General features: G+C 39.4%; 2 protein-coding genes across 21 annotated transcripts in view; one reads left to right on the top strand and one right to left on the bottom strand.

Annotated features, from left to right (window-relative positions):
• Positions 1-16,293, top strand: part of phldb1b (pleckstrin homology-like domain, family B, member 1b) — a 118,972-nt gene extending 102,679 nt beyond the window's left edge. For 11 of the 19 annotated variants that reach the window (XM_039791847.1, XM_039791880.1, XM_039791889.1 and 8 more), the window contains 10 exons: positions 1,045-1,182; positions 1,938-2,054; positions 2,244-2,349; positions 3,811-4,153; positions 4,697-4,787; positions 5,874-6,020; positions 6,383-6,602; positions 9,958-10,043; positions 10,216-10,245; positions 12,271-16,293. In XM_039791847.1, the coding sequence (XP_039647781.1) occupies positions 1,045-1,182; positions 1,938-2,054; positions 2,244-2,349; positions 3,811-4,153; positions 4,697-4,787; positions 5,874-6,020; positions 6,383-6,602; positions 9,958-10,043; positions 10,216-10,245; positions 12,271-12,411 (1,419 nt within the window). In that variant the 3' untranslated portion in view covers positions 12,412-16,293. The remainder of the gene's footprint in view (positions 1-1,044; positions 1,183-1,937; positions 2,055-2,243; positions 2,350-3,810; positions 4,154-4,696; positions 4,788-5,873; positions 6,021-6,382; positions 6,603-9,957; positions 10,044-10,215; positions 10,246-12,270) is intronic. The other 8 variants (XM_039791982.1, XM_039791974.1, XM_039791855.1 and 5 more) reach the window with 4 other exon arrangements.
• The window catches only part of LOC120553505 (alpha-2-macroglobulin), a 36,172-nt gene continuing 28,422 nt past the window's right edge, over positions 15,974-23,723 (bottom strand). For both annotated transcript variants that reach the window (XM_039792014.1, XM_039792004.1), the window contains exons 30-36: positions 23,453-23,668; positions 22,321-22,439; positions 21,615-21,705; positions 21,346-21,414; positions 21,086-21,191; positions 17,779-17,820; positions 15,974-16,707 (exon numbers count right to left, since the gene is read on the bottom strand). In XM_039792014.1, the coding sequence (XP_039647948.1) occupies positions 16,685-16,707; positions 17,779-17,820; positions 21,086-21,191; positions 21,346-21,414; positions 21,615-21,705; positions 22,321-22,439; positions 23,453-23,668 (666 nt within the window). In that variant the 3' untranslated portion in view covers positions 15,974-16,684. The remainder of the gene's footprint in view (positions 16,708-17,778; positions 17,821-21,085; positions 21,192-21,345; positions 21,415-21,614; positions 21,706-22,320; positions 22,440-23,452; positions 23,669-23,723) is intronic.

The raw sequence follows: 23,723 nt of genomic DNA, 5'->3' as shown, positions 1-23,723 counted from the left end.
ACCATACTTGGTACCCTGGAAATATAGATACATAATTGTATCGCCTCTGAAATACATAATAATACATGCAACTATCTGTTTCGGTGGAAAAAAGGAAATTTTTTGCTTTTACTTACAGATACGCACAGTTACAGTTACAGTTGGCCTATATCACTTTAAGTGTTACAGGATAACACAAGACTTATTTCCTGTCACTATAGAAGCCCATGAAGACTCTAAACCCTGTGATCTTACTGTATTTCTCAGTCAGGAGCTCTTGCCGTCTGTTGTACTGCAGATTTGCCTCAAGTCACAGACTCCCATTGTTTCCAAAGATTCACCAGACGTGGCTCACAGTCATACTGCTGATTTTACTTGTATAACCCATCATATTTGATATGATGAATACATAATTTTTCCCACCCATTGCCTCTGTATCATAAAATTAGATTGTGTCAGAACTGAACTTGAATAAACTCACTTTTGTCAGTTGTGCAGTAATGAAAAAAAACATCTATTTAATGTGACTATTAGCTGCATGATAGTCATGTTAGCAAGCAGTATGTCTCAATCAGCTGTTTAAAATGTTTTTTTTAGAACAGTGGGTGCTTGTAACTGTGGTAAAACAACTCAGCATTAATGGCAACAAGAAAAGAAAACTAAATCTAGCATTGTTCTTTTAGATATTGTAAACAATAGGGATACTGTATGCATTAGGCTCCAAGGACAGCTGAAGTAAAGTTAAAAATTAGATAAGAACTTAAATGTTCTTGTGAAAAACTGGGTCATTGCAGCAGCAACATAGAATTAGAATAGAGACATGTAAAATAGGGATATAGCAGCTGGAGGGTATGAAGCATAATGCTGCTGACAACAATAATATGTTGAAGATATTTAAAGTATTAAAAAAAAAACCTTAATTACAGCTTTTGAGGGTGTGTAAAACAAATGTTTCTACCCTCTTCCTACTGAATGCTTTCTAATCTCTATTTTCTTCTCTTCTTTGTTTCCTTTCTCCTCTCTCCTCTTCTGTCTCTCTTTGCCGCTCCTCTGTGTGCTCCCCAGTACCAGTCTGAGGGTAGTAGGCCTCACCTCCCCAAGCTAGATTTAGAGCAGTGGTACCAGGAGCTGATGACTGGCTCTGGCCAGCTCTGTCCTTCTCTGCCAGCCAAATCACTGTCAGGCCGCAGGCCTATGCTGCAGGTAGAGGGCCTTTCTTCTTCTTTTTCTTCTGCTGTTTGTGTATGCTGCTATTCATCTGCCAACCTTCAACTTACTTCATCTGTATGTTAGGAATAGAAAAAAAGCCTTTTAAAAAACTACTAGATAATACAGTTCACCTCGCTTTGAGATGAAGAACTGACTAAAAAACTCACATTAGGTTTAGAGAGGGTGTCTTCATTTCATAGATAGTCCAACGGTAGATGAATGTTGCATTAATTTACTGATCAAAGAGCAATTTAATGAGAGGGACTAGGTGGTTGTTCCAGGTGTGTGTGTGTGTGTGTGTGTGTGTGTGTGTGTGTGTGTGTGTGTGGGTGTGTGTGTGGGTATTTGTCTTACACTGATTTTTTATCAGTTGAAGCCCCCTTGCAGACCGCCCGTGTCTCCTTCCATGTAGTGCGGCTATAGGCGGTTGGTGTGTGTGTGTGTGTGAGAGTGACTGCAGCCTAACTCCTTAACCTCTTAAGTCTTTTATTCTGAAAATGTATACTGCCAATTGAACCTTGATTTATTAATTCCAGCATTTTATTTTAACAACGTCAGTGTTAAAGAGTGAGTGTTCAGAAGCACTCACAGCATAATTCTTATCATGCTTTTAACCTCTGTTTTCTAGCATCGTGTCAGCTTCGTGTCATCAATGGTGGATTTCAGCTGTGCTTCGGTGTAAAACACCCCATCTGCCGTCACACGTACTATCAGCCCTCGTCATGCTCTTTGTATTCTTCCTCCCTCAGGTGTTCCGCTCTAAGCTGGACAGTGATCCAGGCCTCTCTCTTCATCAACCTAAATCAGGCTCTGCATCCCCTCTGCAGCACGGCGCAGCAACACTGGGACGCAACTACAGCTCAAAGGTAGACAGGTTGTTTATTGATGTGGCCATCAACTTTTAATCTTAGTCTTAAATCTCCATCCACTTTGAGAATGTCCACACAATTCCCCCTAAAACACGGATAATGATTTAAACCCCCACAATTCTTATGTATGTATTTATTTATTTTTGACATTTAATCCTAATATTTTGTCTGCTCCCTCTGACCCAGCAGAGCCCCCTGCTGGCGGCCAACAGCACTGGCAGTCTGCCCAGGAACCTTGCTGCAACCCTGCAGGACATTGAGACCAAGAGACAGCTGGCTCTTCAGCAAAAAGGTAACTGACGTGGTCTGCCCCTGAGCTTCACTTTACAAAAACCAACACTGTTCTAAATGCAGCTGTGTGTGTGTGTGTGTGTGTGTGTGTGTGTGTGTGTGTGTGTGTGTGTGTGTGTGTGTGTGTGTGTGTGTGTGTGTGTGAGAGACATCAGAGAGAGTTGTGTGTTCCTTATGCTTTAGTGTTGTTTGATTCAATGGATCAGAGTGTGGTGTTTTAGCACACGTGTGCGGCAGCCAGCTGGATTGGAAACCTGAGTTAGTCACATTTATCAGTGTCTGCAGTTCTGTTTTTTTTTTTTTCTTCCTGTCTGTCTGTTTCTGTCTGTGGACTTGTCTCTTCTTGCACTGCTGCACCACAGAGCCCCAGACCTCCAGACAGATCACCATAGAGGGAAGCTCTATGGTGAAATCATCCAGGAGTTGATGATTTCTATTGCTTTCTTTATTTTTGTTCAGCCGGATTGATCCTGAAATGAACCGTTTGTCTCTCCTGCAGAGAATGACCTCTAGATCAAACATCACCCTGCCTGTTCTATTGCTTGGATCATTTAGAAATGGGTAAACTCCAAATGACCAATGTGTTAATTCTACATTCAGATAAGTTTAAGCGACCATGTGGATAATTAACCATCCAGAGAAGCAGAGCATTAGATGCCAGGGAGCATAGCAGGCAGCCAATCAGGAACCTGCTTGAAGACCAAAGTCTGTATGTACCTAAAAAATTCAAGTCTTATCCAAAACTTAAGCCAGTCTGGCAGGTTACTTTTATTGATTAATCCATCAAAGGTAATGTTTACCAGAACTTGACACTTGGCAGCTGTTTATTTCAGACCCTGTCTTCACCAAACGCTCCTCTCTTCATCCTTCTCTCTCAGTCTCTTCCATCTTTGGTGTGTCATTAACTCTTCTCCCACGAACATTTCTTTTCATCTTTTCTTTTGTCTGTAACATCGAAGAGTCTTTCTTCCTCCATCAATCTTCTATGAATTCCCTCTGCAGGATAATAAATCTTGCATGTTCAGCATTCAGTGAGCTCCTCCTTTTGAGTTATCGACCGACCTGGGCACTTCTTTCCAGACGAATGTGCCCATTATCAGGTGCACAGCAGCATGGATTTGAGATGTGAGGAGTTTGATAGATACTGACGTTTGTGATGACAGGACTTTATTGGTTTTTAGCAATTATCCTCAAGCTTGTGTTACTGAGAGAGCGCATACTTGTATGTGTGGTGCATGGTTTATGGTCAGATCGTTTGTGTGCTGGTTGTGCATTTAGTGGTTCTTCAGTTTAGGATGCTGTTGGTTTAACAGTGGTGATCTCCCAGCTCTGTAGGAAACAAATAGACCTCTGCTGACAGACATGGAGTTTCTTGCAGGTTGAAGTTCCGTTGTCGTTCCATCTGCCACATTGGTTCAAAATCAGAACGTCCACTCATCGACTCTCACCCTCCTCCCTCCAGGTCAGCAGGTGATCGATGAGCAGCGTCGCCGTCTGGCCGAGCTCAAACAGAGAGCAGCGGTGGAGGCTCAGTGTCAGTGGGAGGCACTCCACGGCTCTCAGTCCCACCTCATGACTTCGACCTCCTCATCGCCCTGCTACTCCCCGATCATGGCCTACAGCCCTGCGCTGAGCCACAGCTCTGTAGGCCCCCCCCCTCTGGTTCACCACTCCATCCTGCACCACCAGCCCCCGTCAGCTGGCGAGCAGCCCTACGACACCCTGAGCCTGGAGAGCTCCGACAGCATGGACACCAGCGTGTCCACAGGGAACAACTCGGCTTGCTCACCAGATAACATGTCCAGGTACAACCAAGGAAAACACACACACACACACTCACACACACACTCACACACACACACACACACACACACACACACACACACACACACACACACACTACAGTCAAGGCCAGACTCTCTTTTCATTTTGATATGGACGTCATTGTATAATCATCATATTGTCTTTACCAAAATTAGGTTCACTATCCTCCGCTTGTTTAATTTCTTTACTAAGGGATTTAGTTTTTTACTCATAGTCTTATCTTATGTGGCTAAAAGCAGAGTGTGGCTGTTGCTGCTGTTGCTGCTGTTTAAAAGCTTTTTCAGATGCTTTTACATGTCTGGAGTAAACACTGAAGGGAGATAAATTCACAAGTACTATCTACAAAATTGTCCTCCAGACATTGTTTTTAACCCTACTTTGAAGTAAAATTTTGTAGTTGTAAATAGTTGTCGGATATAGATGTTGTTTCTTAGGATACAAACATGTCAGCGTGTACTATCTCAATCACTTTGAAGGCAGATGAACATTATGTGGTAACACTGAGTTGTTGTGTTTGACTTCAGTGTCGGAGGAGTGGACTCGCTGAAGATTGAAGAGATGGAGAAAATGCTGAAGGAGGCGCAGCTGGAGAAAGCTAGACTTATTGAATCGCGGGTAAGGCACAACTTCTAAGGGAGCGCTACAGTATGAGAAATTGGTTATTCCGAATCCATACTTGGTGATTGATGGGAGCTCTTTTAGTGTTTCTGTCAATAGCTTTAAATTGATATTTTTCTTTTTTTTTTTAAAAGGTGTAGGACAGCAACTCAAGGCTTTCATTCATTTTTAATGGCCTTCGTGTTTCAAACGTCTTCCTCTCTTTGTGTCCTGATGAAGAACTTAGACTGAAATCAATTCTCTGGTCTGAAGCTTTTTCTCCCACATTTCTCTTGTTACTTGTAGCTGTAGTTCTCATCACAGAGCGTGAGCGGGAGATTAATCCAGTGGTCCTTTGGAAAAGTTCATTATAAGTCTGTAGCTCCTTTTAACAAGTTGTATTATTAAGTTAGTTCAGTTGATTTAAACTATAAGGCCACTGTTTTGAATCTGATTGCCTTGGTTTGATGGGCCATGAGGAAATAACAGACTTGTAGACAGATTATATGTCTTTAAAAAACATTTAGAATTGTGTGAAGTTACTACAAAGCTCATGCACACCAGAAAGTTTTATTTATAAGGGTGTTGGATTAAAATCTCTGACTGTAGGTACATGCCAATTCCTCCGGAAATCGCTCCGGTCCGCCGCCATGAATGCCATTCAAATACTCTTATTTCTAATTTTAATTAATGTGCTGTTAAACAGTTTTTTTAAAGGTGGAAACATAAAGAGAGACTTAAAACACTGCTACGCTGGCAGAGGTTACAGTGCAACCTTATTATTATTTAGACAGTGAATTTAAATGTGAATACAAACTCCAAACCAGGTCAGGATTGTATGAAAGACGACGTACTTTAAACACACTCAGTACTTTTATTTGTATGTTTCCCTTCCTGTATACTTTCTGCATTTTTTCAGCTCTCTGCAAGTCTCTATGAATGTAATGTGCATTATATGGATGTGTGTTGCTATCTACACCGTAGATACCAGCAGCTCTCAGCACAAACAAATGTGTGTGAATATAGGACTACAAAGCTGAGTTCTGGCTGAAAAAAGAGCCCTTACCTAGATCACAGAAACCAAATGAAATCTCTCTCCTCCAGGAACGAGAGAGCCTGGCTCGGCGTCAGATGCTGGAGGAGGAAAGGAGAAGGAGGGAGGATGCGGAGAAAAGACTGCAGGATGAAACCTTCCACCGGCAGCAGCTAGTGGAGAGGGAGGTCAAGATGAGGTCCAAGAACTTCTCTCAGGTCAGTCTGCATGCCCGAAAGGTGGAAAATTGGTCTGTCTACCCGACTCTTAACAGTGAAGGTTCTGATGGTAATTTTTTGTGCCAGGGTTGAATATCATTAAATTTGACCATTTTCATACCAAAGTAACCCTATTACCAGTTCTCCTTCAGAATTAAAATCCGTAGAAGAACATTTGCACCATCACAGGACACTAAATCTCTTCATGGACAAGAAAAAGATGCAACAAACTAAACATATTTGTATCAGATTATTCCATTATTTAACTGTACCGTAATTCTCTCTCTAACTGGCAGTATTCCTCCTTGCTGAACTAGTTGTTTGTCCTCCTGTGTTTTTCTCCGATTCTTTGCTCTGTCCAGGCCCGTCCTATGACTCGCTACCTTCCCATTCGGAAGGAGGAGTTTGACCTGCGCTGCCATGTCGAGTCGTCGGGCCACAGCGTGGAGACGTGCTACCACGTCATCCTCACAGAGAAGATGTGCAAGGGCTACTTGGTGAAGATGGGGGGCAAGATCAAGTCCTGGAAGAAGCGCTGGTTCGTCTTCGATCGCCTGAAAAGGACCTTCTCCTACTATGTTGGTAAGAAGACACAGGATTCTGGATCATTACTGCGATGGTTTTACTCTGAACGGAGTAGTTTGAACCGGGGGACGTTGTAGCTCATGATCAGCGCCTTTACCCCTACACCTTCACTATGAGGGAGCTCCTGGCTGGTGCTTATTTGTCTGTTGAGAGGTAGAACATTTTTGTCCATGTAGCTAAGCAAATATCTCAAGCTCACACAAGAAGGTCTGGAGACATGACACCATATATAACACCTGTGTTTGGAATTTTTTTATTTTTTTTACACTTTCAGACTAATCCAAAACAAATCTACCTATGGGGTACAAATAAAGTAACCTGAACCTAATCCTGTTGGGAAGGTTTTCTCTGAGATACTATTAGTCTAAGGAGAACATGTCCCAATTCTAGAAACCTTTACTCTCAAAAACCCAAAACAAACTTATATACTCATATGAGTATATACGTATTTTTTTTTTTATTTTTTTTTTTAAAGCACAACAAAAACCACAGTTGTGTAGCGTGTCCCTCAGTCACATACTCACAGCCTCTCCTGTCAGGCTGCTGAAGCGGTCAGAATGATTTCTCTTCTCTGTTTGAGCTCTTCAATGTGACATTTTATGACTCTGGTAATTGGACTGTTTGACAGATGATTTGGACGGTCTTTGGTCTGTTTCTACATTTTGACTGGTCAGGAATTGATTTCATGTGTGGCAGCAAAACACATTGCACCAGTCCTCCGAAATTGCTGTAGGTTAAACTTTAAGGAATGAATAACTCCATCAGGCACACTATCACTGGCCATCTGGCATACCGGGCACTTTCCCGGTGGCCCGAAATACCGCTGACACTTTTTTTGGTTTTTTTTGTCCGGCCCATGAACCGGCCCATAAAAGTGATAAGCCTAGATCGGCGGCCCATTGCGTTAGTAGTTTTAAGGAGTAGGAGTTGGTATATATATTCAGGGGAGCGTGAGGACGGGTGGTATTTGTGATCTTATGTGGTGGGCCGGTCTGGGCCAAAATGCCAGGGCCGATTTTTAGTCCCAGTCCGTCCCTGCACACTATTAACAGACTCGAAGAATCTCGCTAGCCTAGTAACATTAAAGCTGCAGCCAACACATAATGCAACATTCTCTGTAGGAGCCGATTTTACACTGGTGCTCTCTTCATTCAAAAAGAATATCTGATGTTGTGAATACATAAATGTCTAGTCCTCAAATATAATACAACACTTTTTGAAGCGTGATTAAGGAAAAAAAATACTGTCTTATATTCGAGCCAACTCTGTAAATGTTGCATTTGATTGGCTGTGAATTTGAGAACACTCACACCTGGAATTTGCTCCTCTACTTTGCGTTGTGTGGAGTGTGGAGATGTGTCGGCTGTATAAGTAATATAGGTGTGTGGACAAAATAACAGCAACACTGTAAATGCCATGTTGTATTGTTTACAGTTTTTTTTTTTTTATTTAATTCCCATTGCAAAAGTGAATAGTTTTCTGACATTTAAAATATGTAATATACGTTAGAATTCAGGTAATTGGTCATGTTTTGCAATGTGCTTTGATGTATGTTTTGCCCTATTAAGACTCACACTCCATTAATCTGTCCTGCTATTGGACAATTTTAGGTTGGTTTCTTTAAGTGGAGTGAGTGTATATTTAAGCTTCAACGGAGCAGGATGTGATGCAACAGTTTTTCTGACTGCAGATAGTAAACTGTATTTTTGGTTATAGGAAATTCAATTTCAAAATTCAAAATTTCAGTTTTCTTTGATAATCCAGCCAAATTGTTACATTTTTTTTATCTTATTTTGATCAGATCTGTGGAATTAAACCGTTTTTCACTCGGTACGAGCCTCGTCCTCTTTGGATAGCCTTGCATGTTGACGTTGGACATGGTGGTCAACATAGAGTCAGAACTCTTTACATCCTGCAAGAAGTGAGAAGGAAGGTTTTTAACATGCTGCCACTACATTAACGTTTCAATATAATGCAATTGTATACAATTAGCTGGCATCCAACATCCAACACTGCAAACTACAGCCAAACAAAAATCTAACATGCAAACCCTCTAGAAATGTGTTGGACTGCATTCAAGTGATGGAGAAGGTACTCAGATTCTTTACTACAGTAATACTTGTTAAGTAAAGTCCTGCATTAAAAAATGTCACTTAATTAAAAGGTCTTTAGTTATTATTAGCAGAAAAATGGCTTCTAAGAGTGTTTTTATTCTTAGAAATTACAGTATATTATTGGATTGTTAATACTGACGTCTTCATGTGTAAATTGCATTTTACCGATGTACGATGGATATGTGACACTCGTTTGTGAGAAAATTTTGTCTGAGAAACCCCGGGTTATTTTAAGCCAAACATTCTCGCAACTATATAGAAATATCAGAGGTGGCAGTTGTGAAATGGTAAAGTACTTTAACATTTAACATATAAAGTGGTAGAAAATTCCCCGCCGTGGATGAGTGACAGGCAGAACGTGCGTCCTCCAGACCTTGAGCAGCAGTAGACGGAGCATGCAGCGTGCACGGTCGTGTAATTTGATCTTGTGCTGTGAGCTCTGGGACGCTTGTTCGCTGTCAGGCCTTTGAAGTCCTCAGAAGGTTCTGCTTAAAGCTGCTTAAAGCGTACCTTGTTGAAAGTGAGCCATGGTGAGGAGGTGTACTGAGATTACTTTGGCAGTAGTTAAGATGCGCCCAGCGCTGCACTCTCTGAGGAGGCAGATTGAGATGCATCGCTTGCCCTCGTCTCTGGACCTTGAACAATGAGAGGTGACGAGCATAAGTCATGAGCGCCGCTAATTCACGTTAATCAACCTCAACCACAACCAGAGTTTTTGGTCATTTAGATGCAGTCAAATGAGATGCAAATGCAGGGCTATTTGAATGCTAAAGAGGTCATTAGCAGATAATAGCTGCGTATTAAAAGGAAAGTGTTATTCCTCGAAATGAAGCACTTCTGCGTTTCTACCTACTACTCTTAAGTTGGCTTGTGAGTGTTTGTGCCTGGAGGTAGAGAGGGGTGTTGAGTTCCCCACCGGTTCCTTACTGCAGTTCTGCAGTGGCTGATGAAACAAACTGCAATGATGTACCAGAGTAGCGTAAGAATGCAGTCAAGTCTGAAAATACAATGAGAGCCCCATTGGTTTTAAAAAACAGAGGGAAAAGTGCTGTGGTTGTCTTTTTCCATCCATCATCACAAACCATAAATTGGTCATGATCAAAGTTTGGTTTCTTCTTCTTTTTTTTTTAATGACCGTATCCTCCTGTCGTTATTCTAGGTGACATGGAAGCGATGTGTCTGTCTGTGTCAATAGATTTTAGTCTTCCACCAAACCCACGTTCTTTTCCCTCCCACAGACAAACATGAGACCAAGCTGAAGGGTGTGATCTACTTCCAGGCAATAGAAGAGGTCTATTATGATCACCTCCGCAGTGCCACAAAGGTACGTTGTAATGGACTCTGACAGCAATGATTTTCTCTCAGCTATTTCACACTTTGTTTATTTTTTATTTTTTATCCTGCATTCTCTTTCATTTAAACCATGTTTCTGCACATTCTGTGGTTTGCCTCTCCCCTTGTGCTTTTGCTTTTGCTTTGGCCGGCTGCTGTCACAGAAGGGATTTTTCAACTTGAATATGACCAGTGTATGTATCACGCTCTCTGTTCTCCCCTCTAACCTCACTGAACCCTGTGTGTCCAAACCATAGACTGTAAATAGTGGTAGAGACTATAAGTCCAATGGCTGATGATGCATGGTTAAGTCTTGTGTTTCATGACCTCAGACAGTGCACTGGTTTGATTCTTGTGTGTTTGTAATTTGAATTGCTAAGCCTGCGTGATCCCTCTGTCAATCCCAGTGTAAATCGCTCAAGTGGTCACAAAACAAGAAGCTGCTTATTGCAGAGGAAATATCCCTTATTATAGTACATTTCATGTTTTTATTATACAGTATATACAGTAGGCTGAGCGAGAAAGTCCAGTTAAGGACAATACTTCCTGACTGATTAAAGTTATCAAATCATTTTTAGTCATTTTAGGGCTTGACAGAAATACGACCCCATTTGAGCTTTCTCTGCCTTTTTTTTACTCATTTGTCAAAGACACTTCTCTGCTGAGGAAGTTGAAATGGTCCGTAGAGCCGTAGGTGTAGTTTTTGGCCATACTTCTGTTCTTTATGATCCATGCTGCGTGCTGCTTGACTTAAGCCTTACACGTCTTGTCATTTGTACTTTTCATCTTCAACCCAAAGCTGAGCTGCTGCTGCTGCTGCCTCCTCATCTTCAGTGTGCGTGTTTGTGTTTGATGGCCTGTCGCAATGCTCCGCACTCTGACTTACTGCGTGGCTCTGATCATGTCTGGAACTTTTATTTTACTTGTCACTTCCAATGTCACATTACAGAGGGTAAAACTTTAAAGTCTGATGCACTTAGAAGACAGAAAGATGATGGTTTAGAAGAAGAAAAGTGATGCAGATGAGTGGAACATGTGTGTAGGGGTGAAATCAATTTTACAATAGTCTGGTTGGTTGCTCTTCCAAAAACATAACAGTTTTGTGGGGAAAATGCTCTTTAAAGTTTAGTTTTTCATGTACTTTTTGTTATAGACTGTTGTCATTCTCTTATTTCCGTTAAATCTGCAGATCGGGGGTAGACTACTGTGTTTTTGACACCAATTCATTGACAGTACCAGTGTTCCAGATAGACAGACAGTATTTTATGTTAATGGTAAACTGAAATTGCGGGCGTTCACTGCTTCTAAGGACCGAACTAACCCCAGTCCGTGCCTCTAATTTATTACCTTTACAGTTCAGACACAGAGCTAAGCAGTTCTTTCTAAAATAAATAAATACCTGGTGATCTTTGAAAGAACCCAGACGGTTGTTTAACAACAACACTTTATGCTGTTCTGAAAGTATTTCCAGAATCCTCAACATTCTTTTCCTAACATGGTAACTAGAAATTGCATTAGGATAGAACAGCAGAACATAGGATTAGGACAGAACAGCAATAGGAGTCGTTAAACGACCTATGTTTGTCAAAGATTGAAGCGTATCGACATTTTTTGGTAAGCTCTGTCTCTATTTTGAATGTAATGGTACTACATTAGAGGCACAAACTAGAGCTAGGACAGAACAGCTTCTATAACAGCATTTAGATCACTGGACTCCCAAACTATCCATTTTAACACAGGCTGATACTGCAGTTATTAAACATTAATGCAGAACTGTGTGGACTCTCAAAGTCTCTCATTAGATTCAGTTAAATTGAAGGTCTCCCCAATGACAACTAGCGTTGTTCTGATAAGTAATACAACAAATATGTACTTCAAGGTTGAAATTGACCTATATATTATATTCGATTCAATTGAACAAAGAGTTATCTCTTTACAGATAGAGTAGGTTTAGACCACACTCTATAATTTACAAAGATAACAATTCCAGTAATTCCCCCAAGAGCAAGCAGTGGCGAGGAAAAACTTCCTTTTTAGGCAGAAACCTTATAGTCACAATAAAGATAATGGTACTATGACTAGAAATAGTTCTATATATAACTCCATACCTGATACATTTCAGAGTACAGAACAATGAGAAAGCAGGGAGTCAGTGGGGTCTGTAAACGTGGCAGTGGGACTACCACTGGGAAGGTTCTGATTCTAGTTTTCTCTTCCAGAGCCCGAACCCCTCCCTGACTTTCTGCGTTAAGACCCACGACCGGCTCTACTACATGGTGGCCCCCGCAGCAGAGGCCATGAGGATCTGGATGGATGTGATCGTCACGGGAGCCGAGGGTTACACGCAGTTTATGAACTGAGAGAGACAGTGCATCTGTGACGAGCAGATAGTTTCGTCAGGGACTCTCCCATCACAGACTCTACAGGCCCTTCCTGTTTCCAGTCCACAGCGGACACAACGCCTTGTTTGTTACTTTTCGTTTTTAATCTCACACTTTGATTTTACTATGTAGATGTCTTCACCTCCACATTTTCTACGTGAGTCAGTTTGGATTGAAAAAAGGGAGCCCTTGGAGGACACACATCTGTATATAAACCAAAATGTATACCTGTCAAAGACTTTTAAAAAGCCTTTCTATATTGCCAAATGGAGATCTTGTAGTTACTGTTTGTTGAACCTTTTGTATTATTTGTTTCCTTTCTTTATTTTTTTTTACTTATAGAGAAAATTGCCAAATGACATAATGCCAATGTTTTGTTTGAGTGTTCCATCATGACTATGCTCAGTTTAGACAGAAAGAGTATAAAATAATCGTAATTCATAGGGTTAATCAATTTAGAAATATATTTGAAAGAATCTTATTCAAAATGTGTGAATGAGAAAAAATAGAAATCAGTCAACAGGGACTGGAGATGATCTAAGAGTCCAGACTAACCGTGAAACACAGTAAAACATTGCACCCAGTCCACAAGTCACTACACCTCAGTGCTGCTCTTAGACTAACTAACTCTAAATCTACAGCACATTAAGTTACATCCTAGTCATATTACTTCACATAGGCTGACCAAAGTAATTGGAGCTATTTTGTTAAGACTTTGACCCACTACAGCTCAGGAGTTCACTCTGCGGTTCGCACTATGGTTCAACCAATACAGGGTTTGAAAAGCTGTTACTGATATTATTATTGTGAGCTGCTCATAAACATTATTTTGTGCAGTATTTAGAATATAAAAAATATTACGAAATAAAAACCTCTACTTAACGCAGAATAATGAAATAACTTAAGGATCCGCACATTAGTTTGACTTTCTGGGAAATCTATTTATTTCCATCTAGCTATAATTCTAAACATGAAGCTAGAGCTAGGATGTGGTTAGCTTAGCATAAAGACTGGAAGCAGGGGGAAACGGCTAGCCGTGGCTCTGTCCAAAGGTAAAAATATCTTCTTACCAGCACTTCTAAAGCTCACTAATGAAAATTATATATCTAATTTGTTTAATCGCCCAGTGAATTTTACCAAAGCTAAACTAAGCTTACAGGTTCCTGGCTCTAGTTTTATTCTCTAAGCTCTAGCTGATTTTTTTTCAATTGATACCACTCTCATATCTGTATGCTAAATAAGAAGCTACTGCCAGCAGCCGGTTAGTTTAGCTTAGCATTAAGACTGGGAGACAGCTAGCCTAGGTACGTTCCAATACTCACTAATTCATATGTTGTATCTTGTGTAATTGATAGGTATCTTTCGACAGAGACAGGCTAGCCTCTTGCCCCTTGCTTCTAGTCTTTATGCTAGGCTAAGCTAACTGACACCTGACCATAACTTTAAATTTAGCATACAGACAGGCATGAAGTAAATAAGCGGGTTTCCCCCAGATCCCCATAATTCTTAAGAAGGAACGTCCATCTGCTTCCAGCCGTTGTGCTAAGCTAGGCTGTACAAGCCAGGCTCAACATGCCTTTAAAGAATTTCCAAATTAAAATTTTTTTTTTATGTAAGGATCAAAATCAGTTGGAGGACACTCACCGGATGATATCCAACTCTCAGTTGACTCTCCACAAGCCCAGTGTATTGATCTAACCACAGCTGCCACATTCTCAGTGTACATGTAAATATGTTGAACATTATCTCACTGTCTCTGTACGATGCCGCCATGTTGCCAGGTACAAACTGCATATCCATGTGTGCACAGCTACAAACAGAAAATATCATCTATTTGCCAAGTAGCCTTTAGCTAACTTGATGATGCGACAACACAGCTGGGAAGCAGCCATCATCACTGCCAGCCTAAAGCAGCCACCACTAGAGTGCGCTACAGAGACCACACAGGATCAACGATACGGACTAATGCAATTCTCAACTGTGCCTTGACTATGTGTTGTTGTGGATCCCGTGTCTGTGAGTCCAGCAGAGCCTCGCTGGAAGGCTACAATCGTATGAACGCATTTAAATTAGTTTCTGAGCTCTAATGCAGTACAGGTTCACATGAGGGGACGTCTGCCTGTAGCCTCATTACAAATACTGAAGGCCCTGAACACAGTGGGGATCAGCTAGTTCACTGTCATTATTTAAACTTAACTTAAACTTCTTCTGTTATTAAAGGAGCACTCCCCTAGTTTTTCAGTTCACTGTTCTCGTAGGCTGAGTAGAGAACAGTTGTATAATGTCTTCTAATGTCTTTGTTGAGTGTGTCATCATTGAGCTTGGAGACTACAAACTCATAACGGAAAGACTGTGTTACAAACTGGGGGCATGGAGTTTGTGTGTTTACCAGTTAGTGAGAGTCTAATAAAAGACACTGGTTGCATTATGGGAAATTGACTCATAAGAGAGTAAAAGTCGAGATGTCTCAACCACTGCTGCGTCAAGTTGTCTCGGTTCCCCCAACTTGCGATACTAAATAGCTGGGGTGCTCCTTTAAATTTTAACCAATCAAAGGTGCAGAAAAAAGCTTGTGTTTAGTGTGTGCAAAAAGAGTTTGAACTCAGACAAATGTCGCCATTATTTTTGCACATTCAGTAGCAGGGTTAACTCATCACAACTTAGTTTGCCAACTTTTTATTTGCTAAAATGTTCAGGCATTGGCTTTAATGTTCAGTTCAGATTATACTGTATATCATGCAAAGCATTCTTCACAATTATGGATTCTTACATGTAAAAATAAATGGTAATATGAGACTATATACCCTATGGAAATGTGGTTCTAAAATCAATACTTATTGATTGTAGCCGTATTATTCAAAAAATCTGTTTACTACATTTTTAATTTAATACCACAACTCTGAATTCCAACAGTGATAAAATCTTGACTCCCTGCTTTAAATCCCCACTGTGAGCGGAGGCCTGCGTGCATGAGGGTGGATGAAGAAATGGTGTACTTCAGCTTTAACAGACTGTAACTGACCAGGCTCGCCTGGTGTCTTTGTCGTCAAGTGTTTATCATCACATTGTGAGTGTATTGATTGGCTGTGAACATGACCATTTGTAGTTAGCAGACGCCGGATGCCGTTGTCAGTTTTGTAGAAACAGAGTACAAAACTACGCTGTGATTTTCGGAGCATGTGGAACTGTTGTTTAGTTTCATGTGTTGGTACGGTGATGATAATTTATAGTTGTGGTGCCTGAAATAGTGACACGTTTACTTAAAAAAAAAAAACAGACTAGTGAAAAGACCTTAATATATTCTGTCCCCCTTGCCTTTACTTTCCCTGCACAGTTAACATGTGCAAACCAAACTATTCAACACTGGCAAGGCTGTTAAATCATGTCTGTTGATAGTAGGTGGTATATACATTACTGTTATCTATGTTGATTAGAAAGGAAACTAAATATAATGTAAACCGGATGCCCAAATGAAAAAAATATCTTGCTATTGAAAAGAGATGAAACAGTATTGTATGAAAAGAAGTACACTTTTTACTTATTTTTGTCATTTTAGAAATTTTATTGTCAGTTACATTTCAAATTGTATGGTAGTGATGTATCAGTCTACCTTTTTTTATTTTTATTTACTGGTACAGCAGAACACACACTCACACACATAACTCACCAAGCATTCATGAGACTGTACTTTTTTTTTCGAGAAAGTAGATCCTGTTTCACACACAGACACACACACACACACACACTCACAATCAATACTTGTACCATACTGTGTTATTGGTACCCTGTATGTCTCATGCGTTACTTTCACGTATGATTAATATGGATTTTGTCAAATCTATTAAAAACAGAACTATTACAGAACATTGTCTTCTTTTCTTGAACTCAGTGGGTTATAATGTGAAGGTTCCAGTGTTGTGGAGAGCGACAGCAGCAACTATCGCATGGATTCTCATGCCGACTGATTATTGGTTCATTACTAACAGTCATAATTGGAAGGACAAGGAGGAGCCTACCATGGAACAGTAAGTAGAACAAACTCCCCCAAAAAAGCTAAAAAAAAACAGACAGTAAGTATTTGTTCCTAAAAAGTGGAATTCACTCACAATCAAACACAGCTAAAAAAAAAGTTTAATAGGAGTAAAAACAAATAAAGAAACAGTCTAAAAAAAATAATTAACACCTAGTTTCTTTCTCTGACACAGTGATTCTTCCAACTGAAAGAAGTCCCGCGCTGGCATGCACATGGATTTTACAGCTCGTTGATGCTGTCACCTGGAAGAAAAACAATTTATTTATCTGTAAACTATCCAGATACATTTACTGTATTCCTCCCACTATTTGACCAGCTTTAAGAAAAATAACATTCACATGGATTTTGTTTTTACATTCAATTACATATCATACATTAACTGGCTAGTGAATTTTGATAAAACATATGGAAAATCTGAGATAAATTGGACAAAGTCAGTTTTGGAAAACCCAAATTATCTGACTGCTGCACTGACAAAATGTTAGTGTGTAGTAGACTGGACGACAGTTAAGATTAATAATTAATTAAATTGAGTAGTACCTCCTATGTGGAACTATTTAGTCAATAATTTGACTTTCAAACATTGTACATTGCAGTGGTGAGATCAAAAGCATATTTAGCATTAATCCCTTTTCCTTAAAAGGGATAGTTTGGATTTTTTTGAAGTGCGGTTGTATGAGGTACTTATACATGTATAATAAGTATAAGAGTTTTAAAAGTTAGTTTGGATTCACCAAAGTCACACTAACACAAAACTAAATGATCAAGGCAGTAGTAGACCAACAACTGACGGAACAACGTTCGTGCAACTTTCTACGAGGTAAAATTACGGTTTTTGTCAAAGGAGTCTGATGGCTTTGAAGAGAGCATAGATGTATATAATGGCTTCTGTTCCACGTCATAAAGGGCTGTCTGACAGAAAGGTGACGTGAAACCATTAGGGTGTATGACTAAACTGATATATTATTTTTTAGCTGGGCTTTTTTTTTTAGGTGGCTGAAATATGTTTAGCTGCTGCATCCATCCACAGCAGTATATTGCTTAGCTTCCGTGTCAGCACTCCTGTCTGTTTTTCTAAACTGGGGGCCTGCACACCAACACCGCCATCTAATATAGGTAATACCACTGACTATAGATAAGTTCCTTATACATCATTTGTACATATTTTAAAATCAGAAATTTATACCACTGATGTTGCGAGTGAATTCATGCCGTTTTGGCCATAATAACTGGTTCAGGTATAATAGTGTTATGAAACACTGTGATGACCCTATATGAACTCTGTAAACACAGAGCTTAAAAATGTTACTTACTTTCTGCACAGGGCGAGTTGTAGTCAGTGACTGCCTCATCACCTGGAAATATCAGCAAAAACACATCAGATATATAGCAGTGTCACAGAGAGGAAAGTAAAGTGAGTAAAGAAAAGTGAGCATCACATATATTTGGACAAAATGACTACAATTTTTCCTGCAGAAAATGCTTTTAATGCTGAAAAGCTAAATTGCTAAACTAAACTGGATTGCTGGCATAATTACGTAATAAGAAGGTGAAGTAGTGAGAATAGTAAGAATTTCATTGAAATGTTGAATAATACCAATAATGTATTAAACAAAAGTAGAATATTTTAAGGGTTTAAAAAAATAAAAATAAAATAAAAGGTCATAGTATAGGTATGTCAAACAAGTGATAAAAAGTCATAGTGTAGTATGTCAAAAAAGTCATGAAAAAGACAGTATAGTATGTCGAAACACCTTATAATGTGTCGACAAAAGGGACAAAAGAGTCATAGTATAGTATGTTGGAAAAAGTGATAATAAAGTCAACGTATATAGTATGTCCAAAAAAGTTATTAAAATAGTATAGTATGTCTATAGTATGTTGAAAGAAGTGATGAAGAAGTCAATGTATAGTATGTCGAAAAAAAGTCATGAAAAAGTAATAGTATAGTATGTCAAAAAAAGTCATTGAAAATGATTAGTATAGTACGTCGAAAAGTGATAAAAAGTCATAGTATAGTATGTTTAAAAAAAGTCATTAAAACTCATAGTATAGTTTGTAGAAAAAAGACATAGTATAGTAAGTCATAAGCACAACCTACGTCCTGGTCTTAATTGCATCAGTACTAACCTCTGAACCATCATGCAACCAATATAATTATATAGATTATAGCAGAATATGTTGGAAAAAGCCATTGAAAAGTAATGGTATAGTATGTCAAAGCACGTCTGGAATAACATTCAAACTCCACACAAAAAATCCCAGCCCTTTTGGGAATCAAACCAGAGTTCAAGACTGCAGAACCTACTTGCTGCAGAACTAACCTCTGAGCCATCGTGCAACCAAAATAATTACGTAGAAAACATTCATAGCAGAATATGTTGGAAAATGCCATTAAAAAGTATTAGTATTATATGTCGAAAAAAAAAGTCTTAAAAGCCATAATATAGTATGTCAAAGAAAGTCTGGAAGAACATGCAAATTCCACACCAAAAAACTCAGCCGGGTTGGGGATCAAAACAGAGTTCAAGGCTGCAGAGCCTTCTTGCAGGTCTAATTTGCAGTCCTTCCAGAGTTCTTTTGTGATTATTGCAGACAAAAATCCTTGATTATGCGGCACGTTTTCTTAAAAAATGCGATGGAATATGCGGGATATTTTATGCGATGAAATTGCGGGAACTTGCAAAAACTGCGATTTGATGAAAAAAAAAAAATTTTCCCCAACACCCTGCTTTTCGATGATGTTCACGTCACATAATTACGTCACTTCATAACGTTCCCATGGCAACAGGGGAAAACGGCTGCTCTTGTGTGAAGTAAACGCAACATTTTTCAACTTTCTGCTAAGATATATGGGACTTTTTTGCAATGAAAATGCGGGGATTATGAAATCATGCAAGCCCCGTATATTTTGCACAGAAATCAGCAATTTTGCGCAGAAATCAGCAATTTATGCGCGAAAGTGCGGCGTATTTGAAAAATTGCGGCCCCCTGCATCCATATGCGGACTTTGGCTGATTATGCATTGAATTATGCGATCGCATAATCGCGTTTTTCTGGAGGGACTGAATTTGCATCAGTGCTAACCTCTGAGCCATCGTGCAGCCAAAATAATCAAGTAGAAAACATAGTAATGGCAGAATATGTTGGAAAAAGTAATGGTATAGTATGTCTAAAAAGTGATAAAAGAGATATAGTATGGTATATCGAAAAGTGATAAAAAAAAGTCATAGTATAGAACACCAAAGAAGTCATATCGATGAAGTCACAGAAAAGTCAAAGTCATAAAAGTCGAGTAATTAAAGTAATTAAAAGGCATAGTATAGTATGTCAAAAAAGTGATAGTATAGTAAATAAAAAAGTTATAGTATAGTATGTCGAAAAAAGTAATAAAAAAGTCATAGTATAGTATGTTGAATAAAGTGATAAAAAGACAGTATAGTATGAACAAAAAAGGGATTAAAAAGTCATAGTAAAGTATGTCGAAAAAAGTGAAAAAAGTCATAGTATAGTATGTCGAAAAAGTGATAAAAAGTAATAGTATAGTATGTCAAGAAAAGTGATGGAAAAGTCATATTACAGTATGTCGAAAAAGTGATAAAAAGTCATAGTATAGTATTTCAAAAAAAGTGATAGTATAGCATGTCGAATAAAGTGATAAAAAAAGACAGTATAGTACGTTGAAAAAAGTGACAAAAAAGTCATAGTATAGTTTGTTGAAAACAGTGATAGTCATAGTATATCAAAAAAGTCACAGTATAGTATGTCGAAAAAAGTGAGAAAATAAGTCATAGTATAGTATATCAAAAAAGCCATAGTATGTCGAAAAAAGTGATAAAAAGACATTATATAGTATATCAAAAAGTGATAAAGTAATAGTATGTCGAAAAAAGTGATAAAAAAGTCATAGTATAGTATGTCGAAAAAAACCTAAAAAGGGCCAGCCCGGACTGTGTATTGAACCTGGGTCAGACTCTGCAGGGACTACTGGCTTGTTGCCTGTTGGCAGCTGTGCTAAACGCTGAGCCAGTGTGCCACCGAAGAATTTATGTTGAAAACAGTAATAGCATAGTATGTCTAAAAAAAACATTAAAAAGTCATAGTTTGGTATGTCGAAAAAGTCATAGTATGATACTGTATGTCGAAAAAAGTGATAAAGTATTGGTATAGAATGTCGAAAAAAGTGTTAAAAAGTCATAGTATGTATGTCGAGGGTGGGGGTGTGGCCTTGACCAACTGCCACTTTGCTCGTTTGAAAGCCATGATGTCTCTCTCTCATGGGTGGGCCAAATTCTCTGGGCGGGCAAAGAAGAGAAAGGGGAGGTAACCTTGCTCCTTATGACCTCATAAGGAGCAAGATTCCAGATCGGCCCATCTGAGCTTTCATTTTCTCAAAGGCAGAGCAGGATACCCAGGGCTCGGTTTACACCTATCACCATTTCTAGCCACTGGGGGAACATAGGCAGGCTGGGGGAACGCATATTAATGTTAAAAAACCTCATAAAGTGAAATTTTCATGCCATGGGACCTTTAAAGAGCTGAACATTTTGAGGTTTGAATGTTTTTTTTTGTAGCTGAAAGTATGCTGCTGAATCAGCATTCACACAATGAAGCTCTTACTTGTCTGGTAGTAATCGTAGACTTTGACCACAGCTGCTTTCAGGTTCCTTACAGGCACGTCCTCCTCTAGTGTCACACTGTGCATCTTTGTCTCATCCTTCTTCAGCTGCAACCACAACCAAAACAGGCCGCTAAAGAAACCATTTACTTACTTAAAAACAGAGCGCACAGTAAACAATGGCTGTACTGAGGTTTATCAAAATAATGAAACTTAATTTCACCATTAACAAAGACACAGTCATTCTGTGAGTGCTTCCTACCCCGTCTAAGTAGATGTTGATGAATCCTTCCTCCACGTCCACGCGCTTCACTGAGCGGTCGCTCTTCAGCTACCAAAGCAACAGAGCGCAGACTGCCATTAGTATACGCCAACATATTAAATATAATGTAGTAATATAATGTAGTATGTATAACCTATTAGATGCAGTAGCAAAGTCTGGTAGTATTAGCACAAACGACATGTGTATTAAAAGTATAAAAGTATTTTCCATCCACTGGCTGCTCATGGTTTAACTGTTGAAGAACTGACCAGCTTCAGGGAGCTCTTATCCAGAATGTACCCAGACAGCAGTTTGATGTTGATGATGACCATGTTTGTTTCCTCTCTCCTGCCCTGGTACCTACACACACACACACACACACACACACACACATGACACACGACACATGAACCCTAACTCTAACTCTAACCATAACTTGTCATGACAAAAACCCAATGACACTTACTAAAAGAAGCGTTGTCATATACGTTTAGGACTTGTTTCTAATGTTCATGACACGTTCATGACAGTGTCATGTCACTCTTATGTAGATACCTTCAAGTGTAACTTGAATGTGTGAATGTTCTAATGCTGTTCAACATGTCTGAACGAGCATCGTAATTAACCCAAGTTAAATTCATCATTTTAAGTTCAAAAAGTAACAATCATAACACCAACAAAGGCCTGTATGCTGGCTTGTTTATGTATGTAAAGGTAGGTCAAAGTCATTATTTAAGTTCTTCTCTGCAGGTAAACTGTTAATGCAGCTATTTTCTGTTCTGTGTTATGTCATGGCATGGTTTGCTGATGCAATCAGTTTCCTTGAAGTCCAGAATATTAACAGAAAAATAGTATCAACAATACTATATATAATTTATGAATCCCTGCATTGAAGTCAACTAAACTTCTTAATACAATTACAAGTCAACAATGATCTAATGACATGATCAGCCCTACAAAAATATGTAGACCCACCTGACTGTCACAAAGAGGATGAGCTGGGGCTTGCTGATGTTGCATTTGGCCATGGTGTCAGCAGAGATGTTGAAGGCAGAGAAGTCGGGTGGAGGGGGGATGTTGTAATGCATGGAGATCTGTGGAGGGACACATCATCACAAACATCACTTTACAATGGAACAATAAGCTTTCATCAAAAATATAAGTTACAATTACCTTGAAATAACCGTAGATAGAATTAATATCATTTACATTTTTATTATTTTTAACAAAAGCTATCAATGAAACATTTTTTGAAAGAAGAGAGCAATCACCCCAGACCCCCCTTTTATTTTTTTATTTGATTTTGTTAATTTTTTAGTCCAGTCAGATACTTCATTATCTTACCATGTATAGATGTGCTGACTGTCTACAATAAATAAAATATAAGTAAAAAAAAAAAGACAAGAAAATAGCTATCAATGAAAACTATGTTTAAATCGCAAATTAAATAAGGAACTTAAATACATAAAAAATACTGGAAGAAATCTTTGTCAAAATACACGCCGATAATCATAAATGTGTAGCATGTCGTTGATATCGGCCTGCTGATGTATTTAGGCTTTAAATTACTGGACCTTAAACATCTCGTCAACATACACTGATATGAGTTTTAAAATCGGTGTTACACAGCTTTCATATTACTCGTTTCATTTTCACATTTTAATTTATAGTAGTCCAGTCATTTTTATTGCCTCCAAGCAAGAGTGTAAGTTTCCTTTTAACATTGGGAAGAGACACAACCAGGGGTCAAAAAAGAAAGAAAGACGTGGCAATGCAAAGTTAAAATGGTATGGTCCTCTCTAGGGGTGTCTGAAATCATTGGGAAACATTAACAGGTAAGATGAGACCCCTGAAAGTCTATTTTTACCTCTTTTGGGGAGTGAGTTGTCTTTCATATTTTTTGAGGGGGACAAATCTACCTCTTCTAAATATTGGGGAAGGAGGGGGGGACATATCCCCTGCATCCCTCCCCCCCGCCAAAATCTCTGCCTATGCCTCCAAGTGATGCCCCTATTCTCTTTCGCCCCTAACTTGCCCCTATTTCAGTTCCTGCTTCACGTGTTGTGGTGTTGGCTTCGTCTTCGGCTCATCCTGTGGTTGATCGTACCTGTGCCAGCACACAGCTCTGGCCCTCGGCTCGGACCGTGTACTCTCCAGGGACCTCGCTTAGCTTCTCCTCCTGGTACAGCAGCCTGTTGCTCTGATCCACCGTGAACTCTTTGTTCAGGCCTCCTAACGACGTCACTGTCACTGTAGTGCTGCCCTCCGCGCTGTAGGTGGCAGCGCCGTACTTAGCCAAAGCCTGGAGGGCCACCACAGTGTCCTGAGAAGCAGAGAGGTTATTAAAAGCGGTTAGGGGGTTAAGGGTTACCCATAAA

The sequence above is a fragment of the Perca fluviatilis genome, chromosome 2 (assembly GCF_010015445.1).
Source record: "Perca fluviatilis chromosome 2, GENO_Pfluv_1.0, whole genome shotgun sequence".
NCBI classification, from domain to species: Eukaryota; Metazoa; Chordata; class Actinopteri; order Perciformes; family Percidae; genus Perca; species Perca fluviatilis.
This window is presented reverse-complemented; position numbering and strand designations above follow the sequence as displayed.